The sequence below is a fragment of the Kogia breviceps genome, chromosome 8 (genome assembly GCF_026419965.1).
Source record: "Kogia breviceps isolate mKogBre1 chromosome 8, mKogBre1 haplotype 1, whole genome shotgun sequence".
Lineage (NCBI taxonomy): Eukaryota > Metazoa > Chordata > Mammalia > Artiodactyla > Physeteridae > Kogia > Kogia breviceps.
The window spans coordinates 71197541-71224983 of NC_081317.1; the positions used below are offsets into that span (position 1 = coordinate 71197541).

The 27443-nt window shown below is 47.3% G+C and overlaps 1 protein-coding gene across 1 annotated transcript; it reads right to left on the reverse strand.

The window, feature by feature from the left end:
- Nucleotides 1–7625: 7625 nt before the first annotated feature.
- On the reverse strand, nucleotides 7626–21939 carry DMRT3 (doublesex and mab-3 related transcription factor 3). Its single transcript, XM_059073333.2, has 2 exons — nucleotides 21157–21939; nucleotides 7626–9288 (listed from the first exon to the last, which is right to left on the reverse strand). The coding sequence occupies exons 1-2, from the start codon at nucleotides 21611–21613 to the stop codon at nucleotides 8324–8326; spliced, it is 1422 nt and encodes a 473-aa protein (XP_058929316.1). The 5' UTR covers nucleotides 21614–21939; the 3' UTR covers nucleotides 7626–8323.
- Between the last annotated feature and the right edge of the window lie 5504 nt (nucleotides 21940–27443).

Genomic DNA, 27443 nt, shown 5'->3' on the forward strand with positions numbered 1-27443 from the left:
CCTCAAATATTATGACTAGTATATTTGTCTTTTCCTCCCTTACTGGAGGGCTGGATTGGGCTCTAAAAGACTATTCTCCAGACAGGAGTGGATTTGGGTGGGTCTCGTTGCCACTGTAGATTCTTGTGGAGGAGGGGGAATGTCTCCTCACAGAGGTTTTGATTTAGACGGTTTGAGGGGAATCCGGGATCTAGATTGTTAACTGACATCTCAGGGCCTTCCAAATCCAGTGATTCATAGACAACACTTGGAGAAACTTTGGATTCAATGATCTTCCTTGTTTTCTATTATTTGTCTAGTAGATTTAATAAAGTTGAGACTTAAAGTCATATTTCCTTCCTGCTGGCTTTAGACAATTCATATTTGAGTTTAATCTGGGAGCCACAGTATTGTCCATTTACCCAAGACCCCTTCTTCGGGAATCTGTGGTCAACAGTACAGCCATCTGTGACACCGATACTTGATCAGTGGCAATTCATTCCTCAGTAGGCTGGGGATTCTCAGGAATCCCCTGCAGGTCCAGTGTCAGAGGGCTGTTGGGTGTGAATGTCTTGGTCCATAGCCACAACTGTCCTGGAGGAGAGATCCTAGAACAAATATGCCTTTGAAAGACTCACACCTTTCTTGTTAGTCAAGGAGCCCAGGGAAAATGATGACTTCATCCACTTTACCTCTACCGACCTCTAGGGGGCAGCAGAGCCAGGAGAAACATTTCATTAACGTCTGTCCGGCTGTAGTGACTGGCTCGGTGATGTAAAGGGAGGACAGGGAGAGCTCTGAATGCTCAGGATTCTACAGCCATGGCCGCATTTCCCACTTCTGATGGAGGCATCTCCGGACCTCGGAGAAAACCAGGGGTCTGGGCAAAGAAAGGCACAGGACTTCTAAAACACCCTGTGAACTCTAAGCCCATACGATGGACCCCAACTGCTGAGATGGAAACCCACATCCACCACCTCCAGGGTTTGCCTTTGGGTAGGTTACTTCTTTGCTTCCTTATCTATCAAAGGGGAAGAGTAATACTACCCACCTTAAGTGACTAAGGAGAGATGAAATGAGTTGCTAGATGTAAATTGTGTAGAAGAATGGCTAGCACAGAGTAAGTGCTTTCTAAATAACTGCTCCTTGAGTCACAAATAACTCCAAACCATTTCTGGAAAATGCCAGATTCTGGATAGCACTGATTTTTAATAATTTTCATTTGGGTTGGACCCAGACAGATCGTTTAAAATAATTAATAATATCTAACAGGTGCCTGGAATTGCTGATTTGAATAAGTTAGTGTTGGAGTAACAAGATTTTGTCTAGGGTAGGTATAAACAGGAATATATAGAACATGTTTCTAACAGATACATACAAGGCCTTTGGCAAATCAAATCGTCCATGTAATAGGGAGTTACGTATGCATCATACCCAATTGCCAATTTTCAAAAATCTCTATAGAATAAAATATCTTTCACACTAAACCATGTTAGATATAATGTTTCTTGAAGGTTCAGGGTCTGCAGTGAATCACAGCTATTACTGTAGTGGAGACGCTTTGGCAGGCTGGTTCATAGCACCTCAGTGTTTGCTGCAGGTACTTTCATTCGTTCATCAGCTTTGTTTTCCACACACTGTTGTCTACTCAAGCAGCCCCAAACGACATCTGGTTGCTCGAGCTGGTTTTAGAGCAGGGACACCCTTAGAGACATACTGAAGTGGGAACGGCCGTCTGACATAAGGAAGGCAAGCAGTAGGTGCTCAATGAAGGCTAGTTCTCCTGCCTTTCTTTCCGACATCTCCCTGCGTTTCTAATCTCAACGCCAACGGGCAAGATGTTTTCGATGCTCTAAGGGAACTGAAACTACTTCCTATCTTCTCAAAAGGCGACAGGTTGAGGAAGATGGGACGGCAAAGATTTACCAATGGCTTTCATAGCTAATTCTTTGTATACTTTGAGCTGTTCTTTCGCAACTCATTCACTCTTTTTCCTTCTCCCTGTCTTTCCCCAGAGTCCCTGCTACACTTTACTATACCTTTGTGCAGAGCAGAAAAAGGTACCTCCTAGAACAGCACCCTTTCTGGTCTGGCAAACTAGAAAAGAACCTTCATTCTGGATGTGAGCCCTCACGCACCCTCTTGGCTGAGCCCCTTGGTGCAAAATGTAAAATACACAACCACCCACAGCAGCCAATGTCAGCCATTGTACCCCAAAGGCAGAACCTACGAGGAAGGCCAGGGCCTGCCTGGAGAGCCAGTGGTCTGCTGGTGGAAAGAGATCCCACTTGTATCACCAAAGCAGCCTTGGGACTGAAAAAGAGCTGGGTCCCAAGTCAAACTCACCTGCTCTCCCTCTGCAGAAGCCATCACATATCTGGTTCCACCACGTTTGGCTGGGAGACAGCGATTCCATCTTTCACCAAAAGAACCTTCCACAGACTTTTGGAGTCTTTCATTCAAATCACAGTGCAAGTATGAGGTCATATCTAAAACCACTAAGCAGTGACTCAAGTTTTCCGGAGGGACTTTTCTGAATAACTGCTGAGTTTACTCTTGGTTAAGTCCAGTAGCTTTGCCCGTGGGATATATTAAACTCTAGCCACAGCCAAACAACCCCAGCAAACTCTCAGAATCCAATTAGTAAATAAACTCCATTGTAATGTAAGAAAAAATCACTACCCTTGCTATTTACCCTTCACACCGAAACAGTAACTGATACTGTGGGAACAATGAAACATATCACTGAAAAGAACATCAGCAAAAGGCAATGCCTCTTCTAAGACTCCTCTTGCCCTCTAAGATTGGAATTTGGGCATGATGCCTTCGGAAATTATTTTTTTCCCCAGTAATGACAACATTCAGTACCACCTAAGAAATGAAATTGAAGCATTGATCTTATTCTTCAAATACAGGATAGCTTCAATATTAAAATTAACATATAAATTTAGCATCCATCTTATTTTGAACTCACTTCTGCTGAGTAAATGCACATATAAAGAATGAATCACTGAAACAGTATGCAATGAAATCAAGTTCATTTTTCAAATATGTCAGTTCAAATGCAGTCAGTGCCTGTTTTCTGGGCACCAAACAAATATTCCCAGGATGCCTCCCCTACCATCGTCTCCCACAGATCCAGCCACAGGGCAACCTGGGGACCCTGGAAGATAAGTCCCTGAAGAGCAAACCCCATAATATATGACTGCTACACTGCACATCCCCTCCTCTGGTCCTATTCTTTTCATAAATTTTAAATGTTCTTAAGCTCTTAGAAGCTGCCAATTAGCTGTAAGAGCCTAGATCAGAGGTCTACAATCACTCACTGCCCCTTTTCCCTGGTACCTGTCCCCTTTCCACATTGCTCTTCTATTAATTTCAACCACAGCCATACACCTGGCTAACAAATGCCTTGCTTCTCAAGACGTTTGTGAAACTACTTCTGGTTTTCCTATCATCAAGAGTGTTGAGATAATACAGCTATAATAGAAATGCTTCTACTTTTCACTGTGTATTTCCCGCAATCTACACCAGATGTTATATAGCAACTTTAAAACACATTTGGGAGTCAGCAACTGAAATTCACTTACAGTTAACCTCTGTTTCTACATATTATTTCTGGAGATTCCACTATGGAATTATGGAAGTATACAGCAAATTACTATGTTAATTTTTTTCTTCTGCAGGACTGGCATGTTTGTAAGTCTATTTTAAACTCACTCACTAAACTCACTAAAATTCAGTTAAGAGCAACATCTCTTTTGAAAAACTTACTGGTTTACACTCAGATTATATTATCACGAGTAGCTAATGTTAAACATGGACAGCAGAATAAAATCAAGTGAAATGATGCCTCTAAAAAGTACAAAACCAAAAATAAAAACAAGAAACAGAAAAAAAAACCTGTTGATATTTCACAACGAGATATCGCCTCACACCTGTTAGAATGGCTGTTACCAAAAAGACAAGAGATAAGTGCTGGAGAGGGTGTGGAGAAAAGGGAACCCTCTTGCACTGTTGGTGGGAATGTAAATTGGTGCAGCCACTATGGAGAACAGTATGAAGGTTCCTCAAAAAATTAAAAATAGAACTACCATATGATCCAACAATTCCAATTCTGGGAATATATCCAAAGAAAATGAAAACACTATCTCAAAGAGATATCTGCACTCCATGTACATTGCAGCATTATTCACAACATATGGAAACAACCTAAGTGTCCATCAATGCGTGAATAGATAAAGAAAATGTTACATCCTAAGTGAAATAAGTCAGTCACAAAAAGACAAGTACTATATGATCTCACTTATATGTGGAATCTAAAAAAGCCAAACTCATAGAAACACAGAGTAGACTGGTGGTTGCCAGGGGCTAGAGGGTGGGGGAAATGAGGAGATGTTGGTCAAAGTGTACAAACTTCCAATTACAAGATGAATAAGTTCTGGGGATCTAATGTATGGTGATTATGGTTAACACTACTGTATTGTATACTTGAAAGTTGCTGAGAGAACAGATTTAAACCACACAAAAAAGTAACTATGTGAGGTGATAGATGTGTGAACTAACCTTATTATGGTAATCATTTTGCAACATATACATATATCAAATCATCACATTATACATCTTTAACAATGCTACATGTCAATTATATCTCAATAAAGCTGGACAAAGGGGAAGGTTTGTTGATTATTTCTTAGAACTCAAAGCTCCAGGGCAAAATCTATTTCCAGGTGTCACGAGTAAGCCAGGAATCACGGAACAACTGAAAAACTGGCAGCAGTCCCCTTAGGGGAAAGGATAGCATGTTTATGCTAATATCTGGTCCTTTACCAAACCCAAGTTTCCAGAAACAGGCATTTCTGATCTCAAATGTGTACTCGATCTAAGCAGAAACACTGACACTACCATTATTTGAACTGGCTCTAGGGCATGAATGAAGACTGCGTACACACTGAAGTTTACTCTTGCCGTAGGAAAGTAGATGTGAGTGGAATGAGGATCCTGAAATCCCCAGCATCACAGTTTGTATCCCTCAGCTCTTTTACTTGGCATAGATCTAAGAAGGAAACCTAAGGATGTGATGCAGAGTGAGGCAGATCTCAAATCTTAGTGAGTTTAAGAATTACCTGGAGGGACCTCCTTGGTGACACGGTGGTTAAGAATCCGCCTGCCGATGCAGAGGACATGGGTTCGAGCCCTGGTCCGGGAAGATCCCACATGCCGCAGAGCAACTAAGCCCGTGCGCCACAACTACTGAGCCTGTGCTCTAGAGCCCGCGTGCCATAACTACCGAGCCTGCGTGCCACAACTACTGAAGCCCACGCACCTAGAGCCCATGCTCTGCAACGAGAAGCCACCGCAATGAGAAGCCCGCGCACTGCAATGAGAGTAGCCCCCGCTTGCTGCAGCTAGAGGAAGCCTGCACGCAGCAACAAAGACCCAACGCAGCCAAAAATAAGTAAATAATTAATTTTTTTTTTAAAAAAAGAATTACCTGGAGAGGATGGTAAAAATGTAGGAGCTTAGGCTACAGGGATTCTGAACTCAACAAGTGGGGCCTAGGAATCTAAACTAGAGACTAGGTATAGGGTGCCTGGACCACACTTTGAGACAAACTGCTGCAGGACAACACGACCAGCCCGCCCACCATCACATCAAAGATGAACAAAGCATTTACTATAAGACTAGCAGGGGAAAGGGGCACTGTGGTTTAATAGGAATTAACTTTCTATAAGCCTGGCCTGACTCAACCCCAAGCGTACAGCCGAGGACCCAGATATTTTGTGGGACAGATGGGATTTAACCAGGAACTGGTTGATGTTGCTTTCCTCTTTTCACAGATGTTGAGTTTCCTGTGAAAGAGTGACTGAGTGCCCATGGGCAGAGGAGTGTTCATTTCCCTTGAATTCTTACATAGCAGGATGGTCTTTGAGAGCTGAGCTAGAATCTAAGAGGTTTTGCCACTTTAACCAGAGGGGCCTCCAGATGTCAGGACTGCAGAGGAAGCAAAACTGAATGCAGGAAGCAGGACATAGGATCTTAACAACCAATTTTCCCCTCTGACCCTGTACCACACTTACCGCACCGAAACAAACATATCTTGCTTCAGAAGTACACTGAGGATCAAACATACCTGTAGTAGCCCAGAAATAAGCTGTCTTATAGGCAGTTCCACTTCGCTGGCCATTGGAAAAAGAGGGCAAGGACTTTGATGATCTGTGGGCAAAATCAAGCTGTCAGGATACCATATCTTAAGCCATTTTGCTCAATCCGGGTCACTCAACCTGAAGATAGGACAGATTTTATAGCACTGTCATCTCATATGGAATCTGTTATCATTGTTGCTTGTTAGATAAATATAGATAAACTTTTGAAGATACCTTTGAAAATACATTTTTGCTAGGTAGGCCCAGACATTAGCCCATCACTACCATATAAAATGTTCTGGACATGTATTTTTAGAATCAGGGGTCACATTATTCTCCTCTCCAGCCCCTCACTAAAATATAACCTTAACAACAAATCATATTTAAACACTCTGGTATGTAACCATGTCAACTAAATACACATTAGTCCGACTAATATAAGGAATTTTTCCCCTCAGTGATTTCTCATTCCAAAGGTGCCCAGCAGAAATAAAAGTGAGATTTTGTTTGTTTGTTTGTTTGAAATATGTTTTCCTCCTGGGACCCATGCAAGGGTGGTGGGCACCTGACATCAGCTCCTGTTCCCATTGAGGGAGAAGCACCTCAGGCCAAGAGGATTTGCCCTTCTTCCTCCCAGAATGAAGATCCCTTCGAGACCTATTCTTGTGCTGGCAGGTCTCTCTGCATCCTTGTCATGTAGAGGCTTTCACTTATTTTCTTTCCCTTCCACATTCATAAGTTTATTGTCTGACCTGGGCAGTCATCTTTCCTCTCCAGCATTCTGAAGAAAGGAGTAAGAAGTGGTTGGTGTGGGCACCACTGCACATTATTGTTCTAAAACTCACTTTTAAAAATATCTGAGCAAGAAGTTTGCCATATACAGGAGCCTCCCCAAAATGCTTTTTAAATGAAGCCCTGTTTTCCAAAGTTTTGTGGTGGTCATCCCCCAATACCAGAATGGCATCTTCTCCAAGTGAGAATGAGGGAATCCACTTCTTTATCCTGAATGCAAATAGGAGTATATACTGAACTTAATAGGAGTAATTGCTCTTATTGATGGAGTACTTTCTCTGCGTCAGGTACCGTGCTATGCACTTTGCTTACTTTCCACACTGTAGATTTTCATTTTTACTTTGTTTTTAATGAGATTCTCCATCATATAATCCCTGCTGTCTTGGACTCAACGGGCAGGTAACTCGGACAATAACATACAAAGAGCGTCCTGTTACATGTAGTAGGCACTCAATAATTATCTGTTGAAGAAACAAATAAGTGGATGGAGGGACTGAATTAACTCTATTCTTGAAAAATAAATTCTGTCTTTCTGAACGCAGCCCCCAAACTTTGCCATTCATATTTCTCAAGGGATATCGCATTTAACTGAAGCCTTGATCCATGCACTGGTAAGTAGCTTTAATATCAAGTTTCTATTTTTAGAGATCCTCTTTCCACAAGTAGAAATGACATAAACCAAGATCATCTCCTTAGTTTATTTTTTTTCTAGAGTCCTTAGCATGCTACATTAACCTGACAAAGCTTAATCTTGTGCTCATTTCACAATACATTTCATGCAGTTCACAGCTGTGATTGGCTTTACACTGACACTGACATTACACATTTCGATTCAGCCATGTGAAAAGAATAATTCTTAATGGAGTTTGTCTCTGAAGACTGTCCAAGCTTAAATAAGCATGTGAGCAGTTCACTCTATTAAGTGCAGTCTCTCTTTAAAATGCAAGAAGGATTTTTAGCATAGGAGTGTAAGGTCCCTGTTTATAGTCCGTTTGCAACCGAACCACTGCCTTTAGGTTTCACATATCCTTAGGAATCCTCTTTTACACAATTTCATTCAAGTATACTATTTTATTGAACATTCCAGGCTGAGTTTAGGGGCAAGGCTGACATTCAGCTCTACATCCCCAAATAAATCTTCCATGGGCCCAAGGCTTTCCCAAGACTATTCTCTTTTACAACGAACATTCAGCACTAAAGCCACAGAGCAGAGCTATTTGGCATTTTCCAGTGAAGTGCAAGAAATTAAATAAGTTATGTTTTTATTGCTAAGCTATAGAATCAAGCACAGTCACTTTGTGAAACGGAAGGAAAAGGTATACACAGGAGGTGGCCTCTCCTCAAAGCGGGGCCAGGGTTCAAATGCACAGAAACTGTCACCTGGTCACCACCCATCGGGTAGCACTTTAAGATGATGTGTTGAGTATTCTAGAGTCTGAGGAGTCAGACCTCTCGTCGTAGTCGTCCTCGGCGTAAATGGACTGCTTTGACACGATGGGACAGCCATCGTCAGGGATGGGGATCCGAGGGTCTTCGGGGACGCGGGTGGGGAGGACAGGTGAGCTTCTGAAGACGCTGGTAGAGTTAGTGGGGAAAGGGCTGACGTACTGGGACCTCAGCTGGTACTGTTGCTGCAACGTCATGGTGTTCCACAGGGTGACATCGTTGGGCAGGAAGGGGCTCGACTGGTTTCTCGCCAAAGTATTCCTCAGCATCAGAGGGTACCGGGGGGGCTGGGGGAACGGGTGCTGCAGGGGCACGGCCAGGGGGCCGGGGACCACGTTACTGGAGTCGGCGGAAAACCTCAACGTGTCTGGGACTCTGAAGGCCGAGCCCACGGACCATTTGGAAGAGGAGATGGGGTAGGAGCTCAAGGTGTGTTCGAAGATGTGCCCATTGGAGGGCAGCACCAGGCCCTCGGGCTCTGCCGCAGTTCGGTCCGCGGCCAAGCTGGAGGAGCGGCTGGAGAGCAGGACCTCCACGGCGCTCACCAGGTCGCCCCCGCAGCCCTTCAGGATCAGCTCCAGCACTGTGGGCTTCTGGTTGGGGAATATTTTTTTTAACACTTCCAGGGGCGGTCTGTTGGCTTTCAAGCTGAAGGGCAGAGACACGGTCCCCGAGGGGCCCTCGATCAGGAGGTGATTCTGCTCCCCGGGGTACTTGGGGCTGTCGGGTCGGCTCTCGGAGCTGCCTCCGTTCTTCTGGACCGCGTACCCCCCTTCGTCCACCGACACTATCTCGGGGCTCTCCGGCGTGAAGCAACCCTTACTTTTGGCCACGTCCGGGGAGCTCCTCTGGTCCGTGTCTTTGTCGCTGAAGGTCTCAGTGGTGTCTGCTGTGCTGCTGTCCCCGAGTCGTTCTTCAGTCACATCTGAAAAGCAGAGAACAGCTGGGTTAATCCTTTCCTGGTGTGTGTAAAGGGGAACAGATGTGCTCAGGAGAGGGCCCTACATGGGCTTTCTGGAAGGGGAACTGCTTCCCTGTGGGTTATAACATACTGCAAGCCTTAAAAATATCCAAACTGTGTCACTAGCAAATGGGAAAAAAAAAATACCTGAAAATAAAGATCTAGAAATCGGAGTGATTTCTCAGAATGGTGTGTGCAGGGAAGCCTGCCTTCAACACAGAACGGAAACACGATACCTACAACCACAGATGTGGCTGTCTAGCACTAACAATCTAAATAGGGGCCAGGCTGGGGATAAACACCATCCAGGGAAGAACAGGAAAATGAACTCAGGCTTGTCTTCTGGCCCCTCTTCTGCAAATGAGGTGGCCGGTGTCATTCAAAGACATTAACAGCTGGTGCACGACACATATACCCATGGGAAATTTTAATATTTTAAATCCATTTTCCCATAGGCAGATTTTGTGTCAAATGTCTTGTGAACTAGCCGTCAGTATGTTTCATCAGGATACCATGTCCAATAACTAGTCGGCATGACTGCCAGAGTGAAATGGGCAGCCTCTATACATTGAAATTTTTCTTAAAAGCCCACTCAAGGTCCTGGCAGACTTGGTTGCCTATAACCCACACTAGAGGGCAAGCAAAACCAGCTGTGAAATCTGGATGTGGGACACGCTGCAGAGAGAAAGAAGGAAATGGCTGGAGAAGGCTTGTGAAACTGCCAGGGAGCAAGATCCACCAGTGAAGCAGTGCGTCCATAACTCCAGGACCTGGGCTGCAAGAAGCAGACAGGTTTTCATGAACTGTTTCATTAGTAAAGTTCATGGAGAGAACTTCAAGATACCTTCCTGAATTATATTAAAAGAAGAGAGAAACAAAAGAAAACAAATAGCTTCCCAAATAAAGCAGAGATTTGCCGTGAAGTAAACCAGTGGCAAATTTAACCTTCTGACCTAAGACATCACCCCCCCACACAAGGGCTAGTATTACGGTGCTAAACCGGCAGAAAGGAAGGAAGGATGGAAGGAAGAAGTAAATAAGTAAGACTGGTCTGCTTGCAGAAGTAGGTTCTCAGAGATCTTAATAATAAAGAAATATACTCTTTATTAACAAGCTATAGGCGAGTGGATTTTTATCCACTGCCCTGCCTGAATAGCCTCATTGTCGCCTTCTCAGTGGGCACACCTGATTATGTGTAGATAGCCAGCTGGTGAAATTTCATCAAAGCAGCTTCTAAAATCCATCTCCTCCTATTTGTTGTTGTTTATTTTAAAACCCTTAAACAGGGACTTCCCTGGTGGCGCAGTGGTTAAGAATCCACCTGCCAATGCAGGGGACATGGGTTCGATCCCTGGTCTGGGAAGATCCTACACGCTGTGGAACAACTAAGCCCGTGTGCCACAACTACTGAGCCTGCGCTCTGGAGCCCATGAGCCACAACTACTGAAGCCCGCGCGCCTAGAGCCCGTGCTCCACAACAAGAGAAGCCACCACAATGAGAAGCCCACGTACCACAACGAAGAGTAGCCCCCGCTCGCCGTAACCAGAGAAAGCCTGCGCACAGCAACAAAGACCCAACGCAGCCAGAAATAAAGAAAATTAATTTATTTTTAAAAGTAAAATAAAAAGCCTTAAACAGGCCCATTTGTGAGCATTCTTCTAATATGGGATGTACCTTAATTATAATTGAAAAACAAAACTTTGATTCTTCACAAAGCAATAAATATGTCCTAGGCATAAATAAATACTTTAAGAAATTCTTAAACTATATCAGTGAAACTTTCAATTATAACTCTGATACAAATTCGTAGTTGTCCCAAATTTGCATTTTATGTACACTGCTTCTTTTTCCAGTACAAAATATCAAGTGTCCATGTGGGGATCATTTGCAGTCCACACACATGAAGCTGTTTTTGCTTTCTGTAACAATTCTGGGATATGCACAAAACACCTATTTTTGCAAGAGAAATTTGACATATCCTCTCCTGCAACTTCCTAGGACTGGAATCCCAGTTTTTACCCCCTGGGTTAATGTGGTATTTGTCCTTGAGCCCAATGAGAAAAACAGCAACAAAAAAGCTTCCATAACTTCATATTCTACTCAGCTAGACCTGCCTACATTTTCCTGACTCAGGACCCCATGCCTACCTCTTGGTGTTACTCTATCGTTAAACACTTGACAATAAGCGGACAGTGACAGTATGTTAACTCAGCACTGAACTCAACACACAATTGGATCTTAGCCCCTGCTCAATGGAGCTTAGGAAAACAAGTCAAATACTCTCCTGGGGAAAATATGGACATAAAATAATGTTTTAAATACTGTGCTCCTCTAAACAGTTTTCTTATTTCTTTAGCTTTCATTACCTGTTATTGTCAGTATCAAGTACTTGTATTGCTGTAACCTGCAAGACACTGAGGAAAACAGAATACAGGGTGGAAAATACCAGGAGGTATACAAGACTGGCCCCTAACTTGTGGAATTTATTACCAAGTCGGGGAAATAAGACGCATGTGCAAGGGGGAAAGCAAACACAACCAGGCAGAACTTGCTAAGCAGCAAATATGCACACATGGAACACGAATGTTCATAGCAGCATTATCCACAAGAGCCAAAGAGTGGTAGCAACCAAGTGTCCATCAAAGATGGATGAAAGGATAAACATGTGGTCCATTCATATAATGGAATATTATTCAGCCTCAAAAAGGAATGGAATTCTCACACATGCTACAATGTGGATGAATCACACTAAGTGAAATAAGGCAGACACAAAAGGACAAATATTCTATGATTCCACTTATATAACGTACCTAGAATAGGCATACTCATAGTGACAGAAAGTAAAATGGTATGACCAGGGGCTAGGGCAGGAGGTAAGGGGGACTTACTGTCTAATGGGTACTGAGTTTCAGTTAGGGATGATGAAAAAGTTCTGAAAATGGAAAGTGGTGATGGCCACACAACATTGTGAAAATACTTAAAGCCACTATACTGTGTCCCTAAAAAAAGGTTAAAATAGTAAATTTTATGTTATGTATATTTTACCACAATGAAAAAGTGAAAGAAATATGATACACAGTGTCATAGCAATACAGGGGATGGTGGGTTGTTGGGTTTTTTTTTTAAAGCAAGGAACAACTGGTTCTTCTAGGAAGCAAAAAGGTATGTAAGTACAGCTAAAAAGCTCTGATGGTGATATTTTTAAAAGAAATAAAATACCTTCCCATTTTAAGAGGTAACTTTTCCCCACTCTGGATGAGCTGCAAACACCGAAGACATTTGGGGAAAATGCTTCAAGCTCTATTACCAAGTTTAGTCTTCCACAGAATGCTTTAGACGCCAGAAGAAAGTGATTCAAAGGGCAGAAGTTTAAGCCAAATGGGAACTAAGAAACGATGTTCTGGCTAATCTGACATATCTACCATTATGAAAATATAGTAATTTTTTCAAGATGGTAAAGGACATACCATCCCAATCAACTGGATATTGGACAGCAGGACTATAAATCAGACAATACAAAATTTAACTTTTGAACCTATTTTCCTAATCTGCAGAACAGGCCACAGTAGAATCCTCTATGATTGGCAGCTTGTTCACCAATTGTGAACCCCTAGACTGCATGAGGCCTCTTCCATAGGTTCTTGCGCTACCCTTTGCACCTGACATTGTGACATCCCCAGGGCGGCAAGAGCTTCTAGTGGCTTCTCAAAGAGTGTGGTGAATTGTGCTGATTCATCCACACTTTCTCTCTGCAGATTTCTGGGTTGATCAGCCTCTCCAAAGGGGTTGGCAGGCTATGGCCAAAAAGTGAGAAAATCTAACCGGATGTCACAGGAATCAAATCTACAAATTCAGAACATTCCAACAGAGTTCAGCACTGTTTATACTGTACTCAAAGGGGAGACAGAAGCCATTGAAGGAAGCAGTGAGTGGGACACACCCATGGTGTCCAAAACCCAAACAACATCTAAGGCTGTTGGGGATTCAGAACCGGGCAAGGGAAGACTAGCCTCTCACCTTGTACCAAGAATAACTCCTTATCCAGCGATAATTTCTAAAGGTCAGAACATACGAGCCCTGCAAATTTATGGTGTCAAGTACTGGTTGTATTGTTGTGCCTAAACTAGAAGTATTGTAAATTATTGTCATAAATACAGACTTTCACAAGTAATTATAGAGGGTGAGTTTTGGGCCCAGTGATAAAAGCGTAATTTAATAACAGGTGTTTCTTTACATCTGTAGATTTTTCCCTAAAGGAACTTTACAAATTGTTCCTGTTGGTTTAAAACACAAAGGCCTTTCGAGATATAGAAATGTGAAACTGCCAAGTAGCAAAATGAAAAAGGAAATACCCCTCAAATGTTTTAACCTCTTTCTTCTTGAAACTGACACCCTAATTCCTAGAACACTAAAAAGAATATATTTCAATTGATAATATTTTTACTCCTAGTATATAGGTGCCAAAAGCTAAAAACTACTAGACTAAAAGTAGAAAGAAATCACTCTCATCTGATATTACAAACCAGTTACTGAAAGTGATATAATCTTCTATTTTTAAAGTTAAACATCTAGATATTTAAAAAAATCTTACTAGATGTTCACTCTCCAATTTCATATTTTTCATGATGTAGAAACACTCACAGCCATCCCTGAAATAAACTCTTCACAAGGGTAAAGATTTTCTTTTGAAAAAGTAGATACTCCATTGAGAAGGACACTTTTTCTACGGAAAACAATGCTCCCACTTCACAATATATCTATGCCATAAGATAGCTACAAGACTTTAAGGAGAGAAAATAAACACCCACAGAAAAGTGACTTCCAATCTAAAATTACAGTTTGAAAATTTTAACTTTCTTCAGTGGATTTTTTTCATATGAAAATGCAGTTAAAAAAAAAAAAAGTCCTAAGTATTGATTTGAAAGATTTTGAGGAAGCCTGCCACATATGCAAAACATTCTGCTCGTGATATGAAGATGAGTATCTTCCTCACTTAGGTGTGGGGGTCTTATCCATTCTTTCTATCTACGAAAATAAAATATAGCATACATCCAGAATAAAAACACGAAAGCACTGGCATAGAGAGCGCTGCTTCCTAGTGCAAAAGTCACTGGACTTTTTTTTTCTTTTTGAAATCATGTCACGCATTTTGAAACATGGACTGTCACGCCCTCATCTGTTCACTTGAGCTTTGGGGAACATACCTCTCAATAACTGTTCCCTGATGGGTCGTTTTCAAAGTACACAAATCTTATAGCAACGGGCAGGAAGAGCCCCAGCTGGATGGGGCTTCCAGAAAAGACCCCTGCCCAGTCAGAATTCAAACAGGAGACACGCTTTTTACATTTTCTGTTATCCTTATCTCGCACTAGAAATGCTGAATCATAAAAAAGTGAATGGGTGAAAACCCAACATACAGCAGGGAATGAACGTCAGTCTAAAATCTTTCCTTTTCTTCCGGGGGCTGGGGGATGGGACCTTGTGAAAACTAAAAATACATAGTCATGTTTGCTTTTTAAAAATAATTAATGACACTGGTTTAATAACATATGAAGAAATCAAGATGATTCTGGGGACCAATATTTTGGCGGACATTGATATAGAAAGGGCTAGACTTAAGGAAGTATGGATTGCAACTGTGGACTTTGTAAGTCCTGCAAAAATTTAGTTTTGACCCCTTTCTTGACTCTGAAAGGAACACTTTTCAAGAAGCAGGAGGGAAATTACCTATAAATCTACAAGTGTTTGGTAGTTATAAAAATGCAAGCTGGCTACTTATTCATATCCACCTATTTAACAAATATCATTAAATCTTTCACTATGTGCCCATGCACTGTGCTAGGTAAGATTACACAGATGATCAAAGCATTTGCCTCTTGGCTACTGAGAGGCTTACAGTTTACTAAAGAATATTTTGCAGAATTTCCAAGTTATCTGTGCAGTGAGTTGTATTTTATATTGAAACACAGCAAGTAACCCAAAGGCCAGCAGCTGGGCAGACTGCTGTATTCATGGGAGGGAATGTTGCTGTAAACATTCACATATAAAGACTATGAGTGGAACATCTACTGAACTAAACAAGTGATACTTAGCAGGGGAAACAAGCAGAACACTGATCCCAGCTTTGTAAAATTTAAGTCTGCCCAGTCACTGCAATCAAAAGAGATGAGAGATTCAGTAGAAAACCGATGTTCTGAATGTTGTTTTCCATAATATTGTTATTCAGTAGTTGATTGTGCTTATTTGTATAGCTGTTTAACTGTATAATAAAATGCAACAAAACACCTAGTTATGTTTTAGTTTCCCCTAGTTTCTTCAGTGGTTTGCAGTGACTCACTAAAGCCATGGGGGACTCTTGGGAGTGATGTGACAGGATCCCAAGGTGATGGGCTCTGCGATGACCAGTGTTCCACCACTCAGGCCGCAACCTCTGTCACCAGCGCCCATGTAAACCCCAGTGCAAGGCCCACTGGGCCACCAGTCACATCACACTAGACATGGAGGTCCAGGGACCCGAGTGACTAATGGCTGAGGGGCTGCAACAGGTTAAAAAGCTAAAGAAAGGAGAAAAGCTGGAGAAACGTTAGAGGCAAAGAAAGGGAAAGGAGAGGCAGGCAGGCACGTAGGTTTTCACTGGGTTCTGCCTGCTTTCCTGTCAGAAAGAAGTCCAACATTTCCAGAAAGGGGCTCCAAGTCCTCCAGGGACGTTGATTTATGAAGATTTACCCCCTTTCCCTCTGTAAAGCTGTTAGCTGAAAGTGCTGACTGGCTGCAGCAAAGAATTTCTCATCAATGCTCTTTGATTGTATTTTGCAAACAAAATGCCTGTTGCTTGGTAACATTTCACTTGAGCCTGACCTTCCCCGAAAGTTATTGCTATCAGATTCGATTTACACTGTCCTCCTGTGATTACTGTAATCTTTTAAACCCAGGAGTTCATCCATCAGGGAAAAGAAGAGTTGGTTGTGTAAATCGAGAGCACGGCTATCCGCCAGATTTATAACCCAGAGGGGTGTGTTAGGTGCGGGGAGGTTCTGTCCTGGATGGCAGTGGAACCCTGTGGTTCCTAGACGTGGAAAACGCTCCCGTTTTCCTGTCCACCCTGTGCTCAGATCCACAAGATGGACACCAGCGCCTCTCCGAGCCTGCCGGGGGGCAGCTCCGGCTCCACAGGGAGAAAGAGGCTGGGAGACCCGCCAGAGCTACGCCCACCCCGAGGGGCGCCCCGAGTACTTTAGGGCTGGGCCCGCCCCGGAGGCCTAGGGTTGCCAGATAAAATAGCAGGATGCCCAGTTAAACCTGCGCTTAGCAAAAATCACAATGTTTCCGTACAAGTGTGCCCCATGCAATATTTGATATCCCTTTTTTCGTGTTTACTTGTAGTTTTTTTGCTAAACCTGGCAACCAACCGAAGCAGGCGGGGTCTAACCCAGACCGCGGGGCTGAGCGCGAGTGGAAGGAGCCGCCGCGGCGGCGGTGCCGCGAGGATTGGGTGCAAGGGGACAGTGGCCCAGGGCGGCCGCAGGGGAGCCGCGAGCGCGCTGCTGCCACCGCACGGGCTTCTGCCGGCGTCCCATCCATCCCTGACCCGGCCCGGGGACCCTGAGCCGCCGCCCCGCACTTCCACTCGCTGCGCTCTCGGCTGCGCCGGGACTCAGGGAGCCGGTCGGTAACTCGGCAACTCGCTGGGCGCCGGTGGGAAAGGCCCGGAGCTGTGAGCAGCCCTGCGTCTGCCCTCCAGGGCCAGCCGTGGGTAAGGTTTAGGAGGAGACCAGTACGGTCTCGCTTCTTCCTTTTCGTTTGGTTGGTTTTTGCTTTTTAAAATGCAACTCTGAGTCAGGCCCCTCGGCCAAAATCAAAGCGTCTGAAATACCCAGACCCTGTTTTAAATTCGTAGCTACCCTTCATGAGTGACTCTGAGGTCTCTCCCACTTTTCCTTTGCTTCAGCCTCTAGTCGCAGAGAATTTCCCATCCTGGCCTGGACCAGTGTTCTGGCAACACTCATTATCCATGCAGGTGTGTGTCTCTTTTTTAAAAAATTAAAGTAAAATTTAAAACTAGGAAGCTGACCAGACAGGACCTAATCAAGCTGGAGCTGAAAAGCCCGGAACAAGCATAAAGATGCTAGGAGGTGCCGGACAGGAGGTAAAATCAAATAAAGGCAGTGTTCCAAAATCTCCCAACTTCCCTTCCTATAGGTCTCTTGTTCTCTCCATTTCAGGAGAAATAAACAAGAAAGGAGACCCTACTTTCCTGGTTAATCTTGCTCTCTTACTCCTAATCAAATACGATGTTTTAGATTTCTTTTCCTTTAAGAAATTTTTAAACAACTTGTTTACGTATTTATTTTGATGGCAGATGTAAACCTAGGAAGAATCTGTAGCCCAGCCCTTTCCTCTGGCAGCCTGAGGACACCCAGGCCACTCTCCTCGAGGAAGAGTAGGGTGTGGGGGAGGGAGCCAAACAGAGGAATGTAACTTCAGCCTCTCACCTTGGTCGTGACCCCTAACTTTCCTCAGCTCTACAGCCCAGACCCTGAAAGGCTGGCTTGGCTGGTTGAGGCTGCTGACTCAGATACTCTAAGAGCTGAAAGGTGTTCAAGCTTTCCAAGGTATTTTCCTGACGGGAAGGAGGGGGGAGTGAAGAGGAAATGAAAGAGAAACGCATCAATAGGATAGATTTAAAGGAGCTTAGACTAGAATTTGGGGCTCAATCAAAATCTACTAATTCCAGGCCAGTCATAGATGATAATCTAGGAGCAGGGGAAATGTACACCCAAAACAGGAAAAAAAAAAAAAAAAAGCTTTAATCCATTGCTAGAAGTAATAACCTGAGAATATGAAAATTCTCCTTACAACCACCTCCGCATTAAAAGAGATGTTAAACGTGATACACCGTTAGAGAAAACAATCCCTGTTCCTTTAAAGAATCAGAAGCAGAATTTGGGAAAGAAATTTCTTCCACCTACAAAACTGAGTCTTGGTATTAATGTTGCTCCCTGAACTGGATGTTTTTTTTCTGCAGCGGTGCCCAGCAAACATTCCCTTCACTAGGGCGTGTACTTTTCACAAGGATTTCTGGAGAGGGGGAAAGACTGTGTGTTTGTGCACTTGCATTTGGAGCCAACAAAAAAAGCAAATGTCTCCACAGTTATGTACTAAAGAGACCAACCACGTTTTTGACACTGAAATCACAAAGAAACAAATCTCCATAAATCACCAGCAGATATTTAGAGATTCCTAATGGTCTGTGAACTTACTGTACATGTAACTTACTACCATTCAAACAGAGCTTCATTTACTTCTCTACATAGTGAGCTACTTGCCCAGGACCATATCTGACAAGCTTCTCAATATGCATGGTATGTTACATACAAATACATCATAAGAACAACTGCCAGAAAAGGAAAAATACACACAGTCCCATTCAGGCAGTTTTCCCTAACTTAAAACCCAAATGGGCTTTCTCTGTACAAAGCATTGCATAGAACCGATCCACTTGTATACTTGCCTTCCTAATGGAAAACAATTATCTATTCCTTTCCTGCCCTCTCTCGCCATCATCGGATTGGTGACTGGTTTTTTGTTGGTGTTGAATGGAATTATGGGGTCAAACCAATTGAAAGAAGAAAGCAAAAGTTACATGAATAAATGTGCAGGGTATGCATTAGGACCTGAGCATCTGATCCCTGATAGCTTAGGCCCCCAAAGCCATCACTCTGACCTTTTCTAGTGGTAAATCCTATTCTCCTTTGCAATTATTTGTTTTCATTTTGAAAGGCTCAGGTCATCCCAGAATACTTAGTTCAGAGTAAAAGAGAGAGCACCAGGTCTGGTTTGTCCAGTTGCAGCCTCCCCCTCCTATTCTCCCCAAGCCTGTAACCTTCTGCAACTGAGGCTGCTGCCTGGCCTTTCTGCCTGCCCCAAACTCCCCACCTCCCAGGGTTACTTTTGGTTTTGTGACTCTTTAGAAACCATGGACTCTGGCTATACCAAAGAATGGTTAGAACAGCACACAATGTGAAAAGAATCCCCTCTTAGACAGGGACCCCAGAACCCAAAGCACTATTACACGGGTGTTGCTGGGCAGGTGGCCACTGCAAGATGCTACCACTGTCACAAACTCAAAACTCCTGACCTAGTGTTGGGGGAAATCGAGACAGAGGAACTGGAAATGGAAAGGTTAAGAAAAGTTACTGGCATGGAGAACTGAGACAAAACTCTCTTAGTTACCTGCTCTAACTTAAAGGAGAAAAACAAAAAGAATGTTCTTTCTCCACCCCCCTCCTATTCCTCTGTGACAAATCTATAAATATGAAGAGATCACACTGACAAAAGAGAGTCAACTGGGAGTGGGCGGACATTACTCAGGGAAATGCTAATATTCTACCTTGGATTAAACATCCACAAAATCCATGTTCAGTAAACTCACTTCCGTCCTTAAAATACCCAGTTCTGCTCTTCCCATAAGATGTTCTCAGAACTTCAGGTCTGGAGAGCCTAACAGCAAGAGGGCAGCAGGACTGCACCTGCCAGGCTGCCCACCAACTCACCCCCAGTGTTTCCCTGGCTCCACACAGCAGTGTGGTGCTCCTGAAAGCCTCTCTCCAAGAGCCAGAGGTACAGTCTTTTTTGGGGTGGGGGGACACTGGGGGTAGGCAGAAGCTCTACCATTAGTTCCACCCACGAGAGGGCTTTGGGCCTTACAGGGCCTTCCATCTCTGAATTCCAGCATACCCCTCAACCCCCTCCCTGAGAAGATGGGCTTTTTTCCTTTGTACACCTGCCCCAGTGAAAGGAAAAGACCAAACACCTGTCCACAGAATTCTAAGAGCTTAAAATCAAAGGAGCCCTTGGGCTGGGCAGGATGGTAAAGTAGACATTCTCCAGAAGGAAAGGCTCCACTGGGGGTTGCAAAGCTTTGGAGGCCTGAAGGAGGGAACCAGATGGAAAGGTGAGGGGAGGAATCTGCCCACCTCCAGGGCTCAGGGCAGACCCATGCTCTCTAAAGCACAGCAGAGGAGGAGTGGGGACGGGAGAGGAGAGGACAGGAGGAGGCCCAGGCCCACCTAGAACTGGGGAAAGGACTCTCCAGGGCTGGCCTTCCTCACTGTAGGTCGTTTTGTTTGTTTCTTTAAAACCACGGAGACTGCTGAGGGCTGCCTGCGGAATGGTGTTAAAGGACGTGAGCAATTCTGGAAAAGGAGTTGACTGACTCTGGGCGCACTAGATTCTGAGTCCCCACTATCAGTTTGGGGGCCTTTCTGTCCCTTGTTTACTATTGCTTCTAAATAGGGCTTCTTTTAACAGACTGCAAGAGGCTGGAGGCCACAGCAGGCTACTAGAAAGGCTTCGGGTTCGTTCAAATTCCCCGCGGGCCGAGAAAAACACCCAGAGTCATCCAAGCCTTGGGCCTTGGCTCCTTCCTTGCACCTACCCATCCCAACCTCCAAATGCGAGGCCCTCTAAATAGAGCCCTTGGCAAGAAACCCCGGCCGCACGGTGGTGTGTGTGCCCACGCGGATTTTAATTTGGTCCTGTCTCGACCTCTTTATTTACCCGTCCCCCTTTAACCTGGAGAAGACTCTTGGCGAGCCCGAGGCGCCTTTCCCGTGGGCGCCTGGGTTCACCTCCTACCTCGCCGGGTCCAGACCGAAGATTGCTTCTGCCGACAGAGTAAGGACCGGCTCGGCTGGAGTTGGGGCGTTAGGCCGGGCCGGGCCATCTTCCCAAAAACTCGCCTCCGAGCCTCCCAGCCAAAGCCGCAATAGCCGCTTCGAAGTGTTTTCGCCCACGCGCGGGGCCCGGCCCGGCACCGCAGCTGCTCTTACCTGGCTTGGCGAGCTGCGCCTGCAGCGCCTCAGGCTGGGGCTCCGCGGCCCAGCGCAGTGCGGCGGCAGCAGCCAACTCCACAGCGGGGCGCGGCGGCGGCGGCGGCGGCTGAGACGGCTGCGAGGTCGGCGGCGGCGGGGCAGAGGTGGAGTCTCCCGGCGGCGGGGGTCCCGGCAGGGCGCGCAGCGAGTCGGGGATGAGGCTCTCGAGGCTCTCGTTGGCCTGCTGCCTGCGCAGCGCCACCTGCGCCGCCATGACCCGCTGCCGCTCGATGATAAGGATGCACTTCTCACAAGTGCAGTCTTTGAAGCGGCAGTAGCGTTTGTGGCCCTTGAGCCAGGACAGCACGCCGTGGTTGCGGCAGCGCGCGCACTTGGGCGTGCGCTGCAAGGGCGCCCGCGGCGGCTGCGACACCGGGCCGCCCATGTACAGGTAGGGAGAGCCGTAGCCGTTCATGCCCCGGGCTCCCGGAAGAGCTGGCGGGCTGGCGGCGGGAGCGAGTCAGGGGGCGCTGGACGACGGGGCTGGGAGGCCCGCTCAGGGGCGGCCTCAGTGCGGCGCAGTCTTTGGTCCAGCAGTCCCCGCGGCCGCGTGCGCTCCGAGGTGGCCCGAGGGTCTGCAGCCGTGCTTACGGCTCCCGCGGCGCTCACAGCCTCAGCCTCCCGATTGGCACTCCACCAACCTCACGCCGGTCGCGTCTCCGCCTGCCGCTGCTTTGGCCGGCACGTCCTCCCTCGCCGAGGCGCTACGGCGGCTGCCAGGAGCCGGCGAGAGCTCTGATTATGGTCTGAGCCAGCTCGTCTGCAGCTCCCGCGCGCGCAGGCCGGGCCCGGCACTTCCTCCGCCGCCCTCCCCCAACTCCTCCTCCCTCCCACCGCCACCCCCACCCTCGAGGTCCAGGTCTCCTTGCACTCCCCACCCCACTCCACGCCTGCCTCCTTCCTTTCTGCTCGGGCCCTTCGAGCCGCTGCACTTCACCTTCCTCGCCATCCGCCGTCGGGCCACTCTCACGGGGGCGCTCAAGGACCCCTCCTCCAAACTCTCTGCGCTTCCCCTGCCCGCGGCGGGCGGAACTGAGGCGCCCCGGGACGCGGCTGTGCACGCGGGGCGGGGAAGGGAGGACCAGTGCGGGTGAGGGTGGAGGTGCCCTTCGGCTTCTTCCCCTCCCTCCAGGCCTGATTTGGCGGCACCGAGCCCAAGGCCGCTTTCATTCCTACACTGGGCCACAGAAACACGGCTCCGCGAGAACCGGAGCCTACCAGAGCAGAGCCTCGCGGGTGCACTCGGTTCCCGGAGAGAGCCGAGAGGGTTTTAAGTTGGGGGGAGCCAGGCCCCGCGGCCACTGGCGGGAGGAGTTGGGGGCAGGGCACTGGAATTGGTTCGAGAAATGTTGGCCTTATTTCCTTTTGCAATATTTTTTTTTCTTTTGCTGCTGTAGAAGAAAATGAATGATTTTGAAAACTTGCTGGCCCAAGGATGACGACCCATTTTGCAGGCTATTTCAAAGGAAAAAACTGTCCTCTCTCTCTGGTGCAGTTTATTTCTCTACCCTCCTCCCCACGTTTTAATTTTAAAAAGTCTGTCCTGAAAAGCCGGGAAGCGCTCTTATGGGGGATTTGCTTAAGTACTGGGTCTAAACTTTCAGAGAACGGACGCAGGAACCACGCTAGCGCCCCCAAAGTTACCGCATATGATCTCCTCCCTGCCCAACGGCATTTGAGCGATTAAACGGAGGTCTCGCGTCCCCCAATTCAAATGCCCACGGACTCTGCAATCTAGTTATGGAAAGTGATGGGGCCACACACACCCCCAGTGTCTTTGGGTAGGGGTGGGGGAGAGCCCTTGCACAAGATGACAGCATAAAACTTTGTTGAAACAGTTATTTGCGTGTTTCTAGTCCCCTAAGAGTACCGCTCTGGCCTAAGGCAGACTACCACCACAAATGCACGGAGTCTCTCCCGCAATGCAAGAAAACAAAAATAAAAAGCAGGTGGTTACAGCGACGCAGGGTAGCACAATGGCTCAGTGCGAAGGGGGTAGAATGCAGTCCCAGAGCCGTCTGTCGGCAAGCTCCAGACAGCGCACCCTGAACTCAGCTCTTTGCGGTCTGGGCGAATCGAATGCGAAACCGGAGCGTAGACGAGTTTGATGCAATGGCCAACCGTTCGGCGGCACAGCTGCCCTTGTCCTCTCAGCTTTTCTCTGCACTGCCTTGGAAGCAAACAAACAACCCGAAAACGTCCCACTGTGTTTGCTGTGAATTCAAGTAGCACCAGAGGTTCTAGCAGCCAACCCTCTGCTTAGAAGGGTGATTCCGGGAGGGGAGCAGGTTAAAAAGGGAACCTGCTTGTGTGTGTTTCCCTTGAAGCCCTTGACTGCCCCCCACCTCCCCCGTTTCAGACCTGCGGACCTAGTAGGGCGCGAGAAGGAAACCCTAGCCCGATTTGGCTAACCCTGGGAGGCCTGCCTTCAAAGCTGCTTCGGGAACAGACCCCTTAGTCTTGCCCCTAACCCACCGCCTCATGGATCTCTCCTCCCAAACTTCACGAAGAAAACAAGCCTTAAAAAACACTACAACTGGGAGGAACTTCATAAACTCTCCAAACCGGAGGCCTAGGTGACCTGCAGCCCCGCGGGCCAGAGGCCCTGAAGTGGGGAGTTGACAGCGAGTCACTTCACTTAAGGAGAGACATAGAGGGCCTAGAAAGACACTGAATGGTAACTTTCGCGCTGAAATCTCCAGGTCTCTTGGGAATGCGGGGACCACAGACTTTTTTCAAAGCCAAATTTCTCCCGATTTTCTCCAAATGGTCAGGGAAACCAGGGAGCATAAGGAACTTGGGAGTAAAGAATTTTTTTAAAAGGAAAGCAGCAGAGCTCTGCACCAGGTTTGGGGGACATTTCCACTACCAAGGCGACCCACTCTCCTCCCTCAGTCACCTAGCCACACTATCCCTTTGCTACTCAAGCAGTCTTGTATTATTTGGTCCCGGGGCCCCATTTCACTCCAGTGCACATTGGGGACTGAGATCTAAATACTCATTTGATATAGCGTAATAATCCTTTTCTCATATTTGATGGGAATGTTTTCCATAACCCAGTATTTGACAACATCTCCCTATAGGGACAGGTTTGTATTTATGTTGGTAAAATGTCCCCTGCCTCAAAGTCTATTGTAACCCAACACCTGACAACCCAGAGTCCCATTTCTGTTTGCAGAAAGGGTTTATTCAAGCACATAATGGGATCCCAGCAGAAAGCCTTTCAGAACAAGGGGCTATGGTAAACTTCACCACATGAACTCCGTTTCCAGGGCTATTAAGCTTTTAATTGGAAAATAGCAGAGGAAATTTCAAGGTGACTATAACGTGTTAGCAGTTAGTGCGGAGAAGAAAAGCCGGAGCGGGGATGAATGTAGAAAGCATATGGTCCGAATCACATTTAGGAAGAGCAGGCTGCTTCTACTAAGTCCCAGCGGCTTGTACACTTATGGGAAAAATCATCAAAGAAACTGGAAAGGGAGGGGGGAGGATTACAAGTAAGTGTAACCTCACTAGACCGGATCCACTCTCCCGTTCTGCTCTGGGTGGGGTGTGTGTGTCTGTATGTGCACGTGTGTGTTCAAACCACAATTAACTGGATAGAATTGTGGTAGGTATTAACAGCGAAAGGGTGAAAGATAGTGTGCATGTGTGGTTCTCTCTCTCTTGACGCACACACAATATATATATATATATATATATGTATGTACGTATAAGTCGGAGTGCAGGTGCCGGTGCTGAGAAACCAAAGATGTCCTGACTGGACGCTGCTCATGACCGCAATCGACACTTAATTAAAACGACAGTTTCATTTTGTCCCGGATGTATAATACATCAGGACATTTTCTGCTTTGCTGGATTCTCATGGAGGGGGAGGTCAAGGTTCCTATTCTGCTGTTTAAAACGCGACCACGGTGACACTGGAGGCCGGGGCATGCAGAAAGCCCTTTTATTTTACTTACTTTTTGTTTTTTAGAAAGCCCTTTTAAAGCAGGAAAACGAGCTCCCTCTCCCCACGCATGAATTTTTCAGCTCTTACCCTGTCCGTGCCTCTTCGGCATCACTCATTGGCCAGCTTCACATCGAAAGGGGTCAACAAATGTCTAGCGAGGCCCTGGGGCCACCAGGAATCGATTTTCTGGGGTGACAATAATGCCCTTGTCTTCCACATTTGGGAGAGACTCGTGTGCACCCCTATGGCATCCCCGAAGCCGCCCTCTGGGGCTCAGGACAGAGGGTAGAAACCTTGCGACCGGGGAGTCACTGAACCTGCGTCTGGAGGCCGGGGGATACGGCTGGTGTGAAGGAATATCCCGGACGGTCACGTCCCCACACCATTTTGGCATCGAGGCCGAGGCTTTTCGGAGCAAACGGGACCTAAAACGGCCTTCAACCCCGGCGGCCCCCTGCAGACGCGGCTGCTCGGTCGTGCATATTCTAGAACTCTCGAGACCAGCAACTGCTCACCCTGGAGGTAGGCACTCCAAAGGGTGCAGATTACTCAGACCTAGACTAGACACAAGGTCGCGCCCGCCCCCATCCTTTACTGTGGCTGTATGGGTGTTGCTCCCGCACTGCAACATCTGAGGGGCCCCCTGAGCGGCGACCTCCGCCCCGAGCTTTCGAAGGGAGGGACTGGGAAAGGGTGCCCTCGGAGCGCTCCCAGTGGGCCAGGGCCTCGGGGCCCGCAAGCGCCCGGGGCTTCCTGGGCCGAGTCGTGCACACCCCGCCGGGCATGGGGGACTGGAGGCGGCGGTCAGGTACCTACACGGTTTTAGAAGAGGGTCACCTGGGCGGCCTGCAGACCCCGTCTACCTTCGGTGCCAAAGGAAAAAGTAAAACACGTACCCTCCGAGATGAAATGAGAGCAGCGCTGCCTTTAAAACCGTTTTAACGTAATCTTTCCCCTGTGACTTTAAAAACCAAAAAAGGCAGAGGAAATAATTTCAGGTAACTTAGAGAAACATTCAAGAAACAAGACAGTTTCTGTTCCCCGAAGTGTTTGCTCTGGGGGCGCTGGTGCATTTCCCCAGGACAAGCCCCCTTTCCGGAACTCTCTTCCGCCTCCCCGCTCCCCTGCAGTCCCAGAAAAACACTGTGCTGGGGAGAATGTGGCGGAGGTGAGGGCTTCCACGGAAGTCCCTTCTCGATTCGACGGGCCCGGGAATGAAGACGGGAAAGGGCCAGCGCTGCCCACACCCCAGGGAAACTTAGGTGCGAACTCCTTGAACCGAGACCAGACCGGCAGGACAGTGACACAGCAACGCCGAGGCACTGCACGGGCACTCGAGAGCACGCCACCCCGGGGAGCCAGGCCAAGACTCGCTCACTACACCAAAGCCACAGCCTCCCGGGCGGGGCGACTTCCGGAACAGTTAGACTACGCCCACTTTTCGCCCCGCCCCCAAGCCCTGCTCGCCCCGCCCCTTCGCCCAGGACCCTCCCCAGCTGTCCGGGCCGCAGCTTAAGCTGCTGAAAAGTTTGCAGGCTCTTTTGCGGGGGGTGGGGGAAGGTACTCAACGAACAACTGGCTGACTAAAGGCCGTTCGCGTTTCCTTGAGGGGTAGGGGAGGAAAGGCGTCTTCTAAAGACGAGAAAAGAGTGACGACTGACCTTACGGGCGTCCGGCACGCAGCACAGGTCTCAGGCCTCCTCCGCGTGCATATGCGCGGAGGGAGAAAGGAGGACGAGGCCCCGTGCAAGTTGCCGGAGCAAACCTCCCAAAGGAGCGGCGGCGGCGCACAGGCAGGCAGTGGCGGCACCAACCGGCGGGGCGGACGGGGCCAAGTCCGGGAGCCAAGGAAAATCCCCTGCCTTCCACTGGCTGTCCTCTGTATTTCTTTGTGACTGACACGAAGCGCGTTCTGTAAAGCGCTTTTAACACCACTTGGTGCCAAGCGTCAGATGCAGTGGTCTGCGTGTGCACGTGAAGCCAGTTCAGCACTGCGGTTCCCGTGAAGCGGGGGGCGGGGGGGGTCGATTTCTACACGTGGGCGGGAGTTTAATTTCCACGAGGTGCCCGGGAGACTGCAGTGCCGGCTCCCGCCCCTGCCTGGAATGGTGGTTCCGTGCGTGGGCTCTGGGGGGAAGCGAGTGTCACCAAGAGCGCCCTGGGCCCCGCAGGCGGCTCTTCCCGAGACCCTAGTTACGCAGTGCGGTGTCTGCAGCACACTAGTGGGGTGAAGGGGACACCCGAGTGAGCGCAGGTCCCGGGAGCCGCGTCCGCTGGAAGCGGGGGAAAGTCG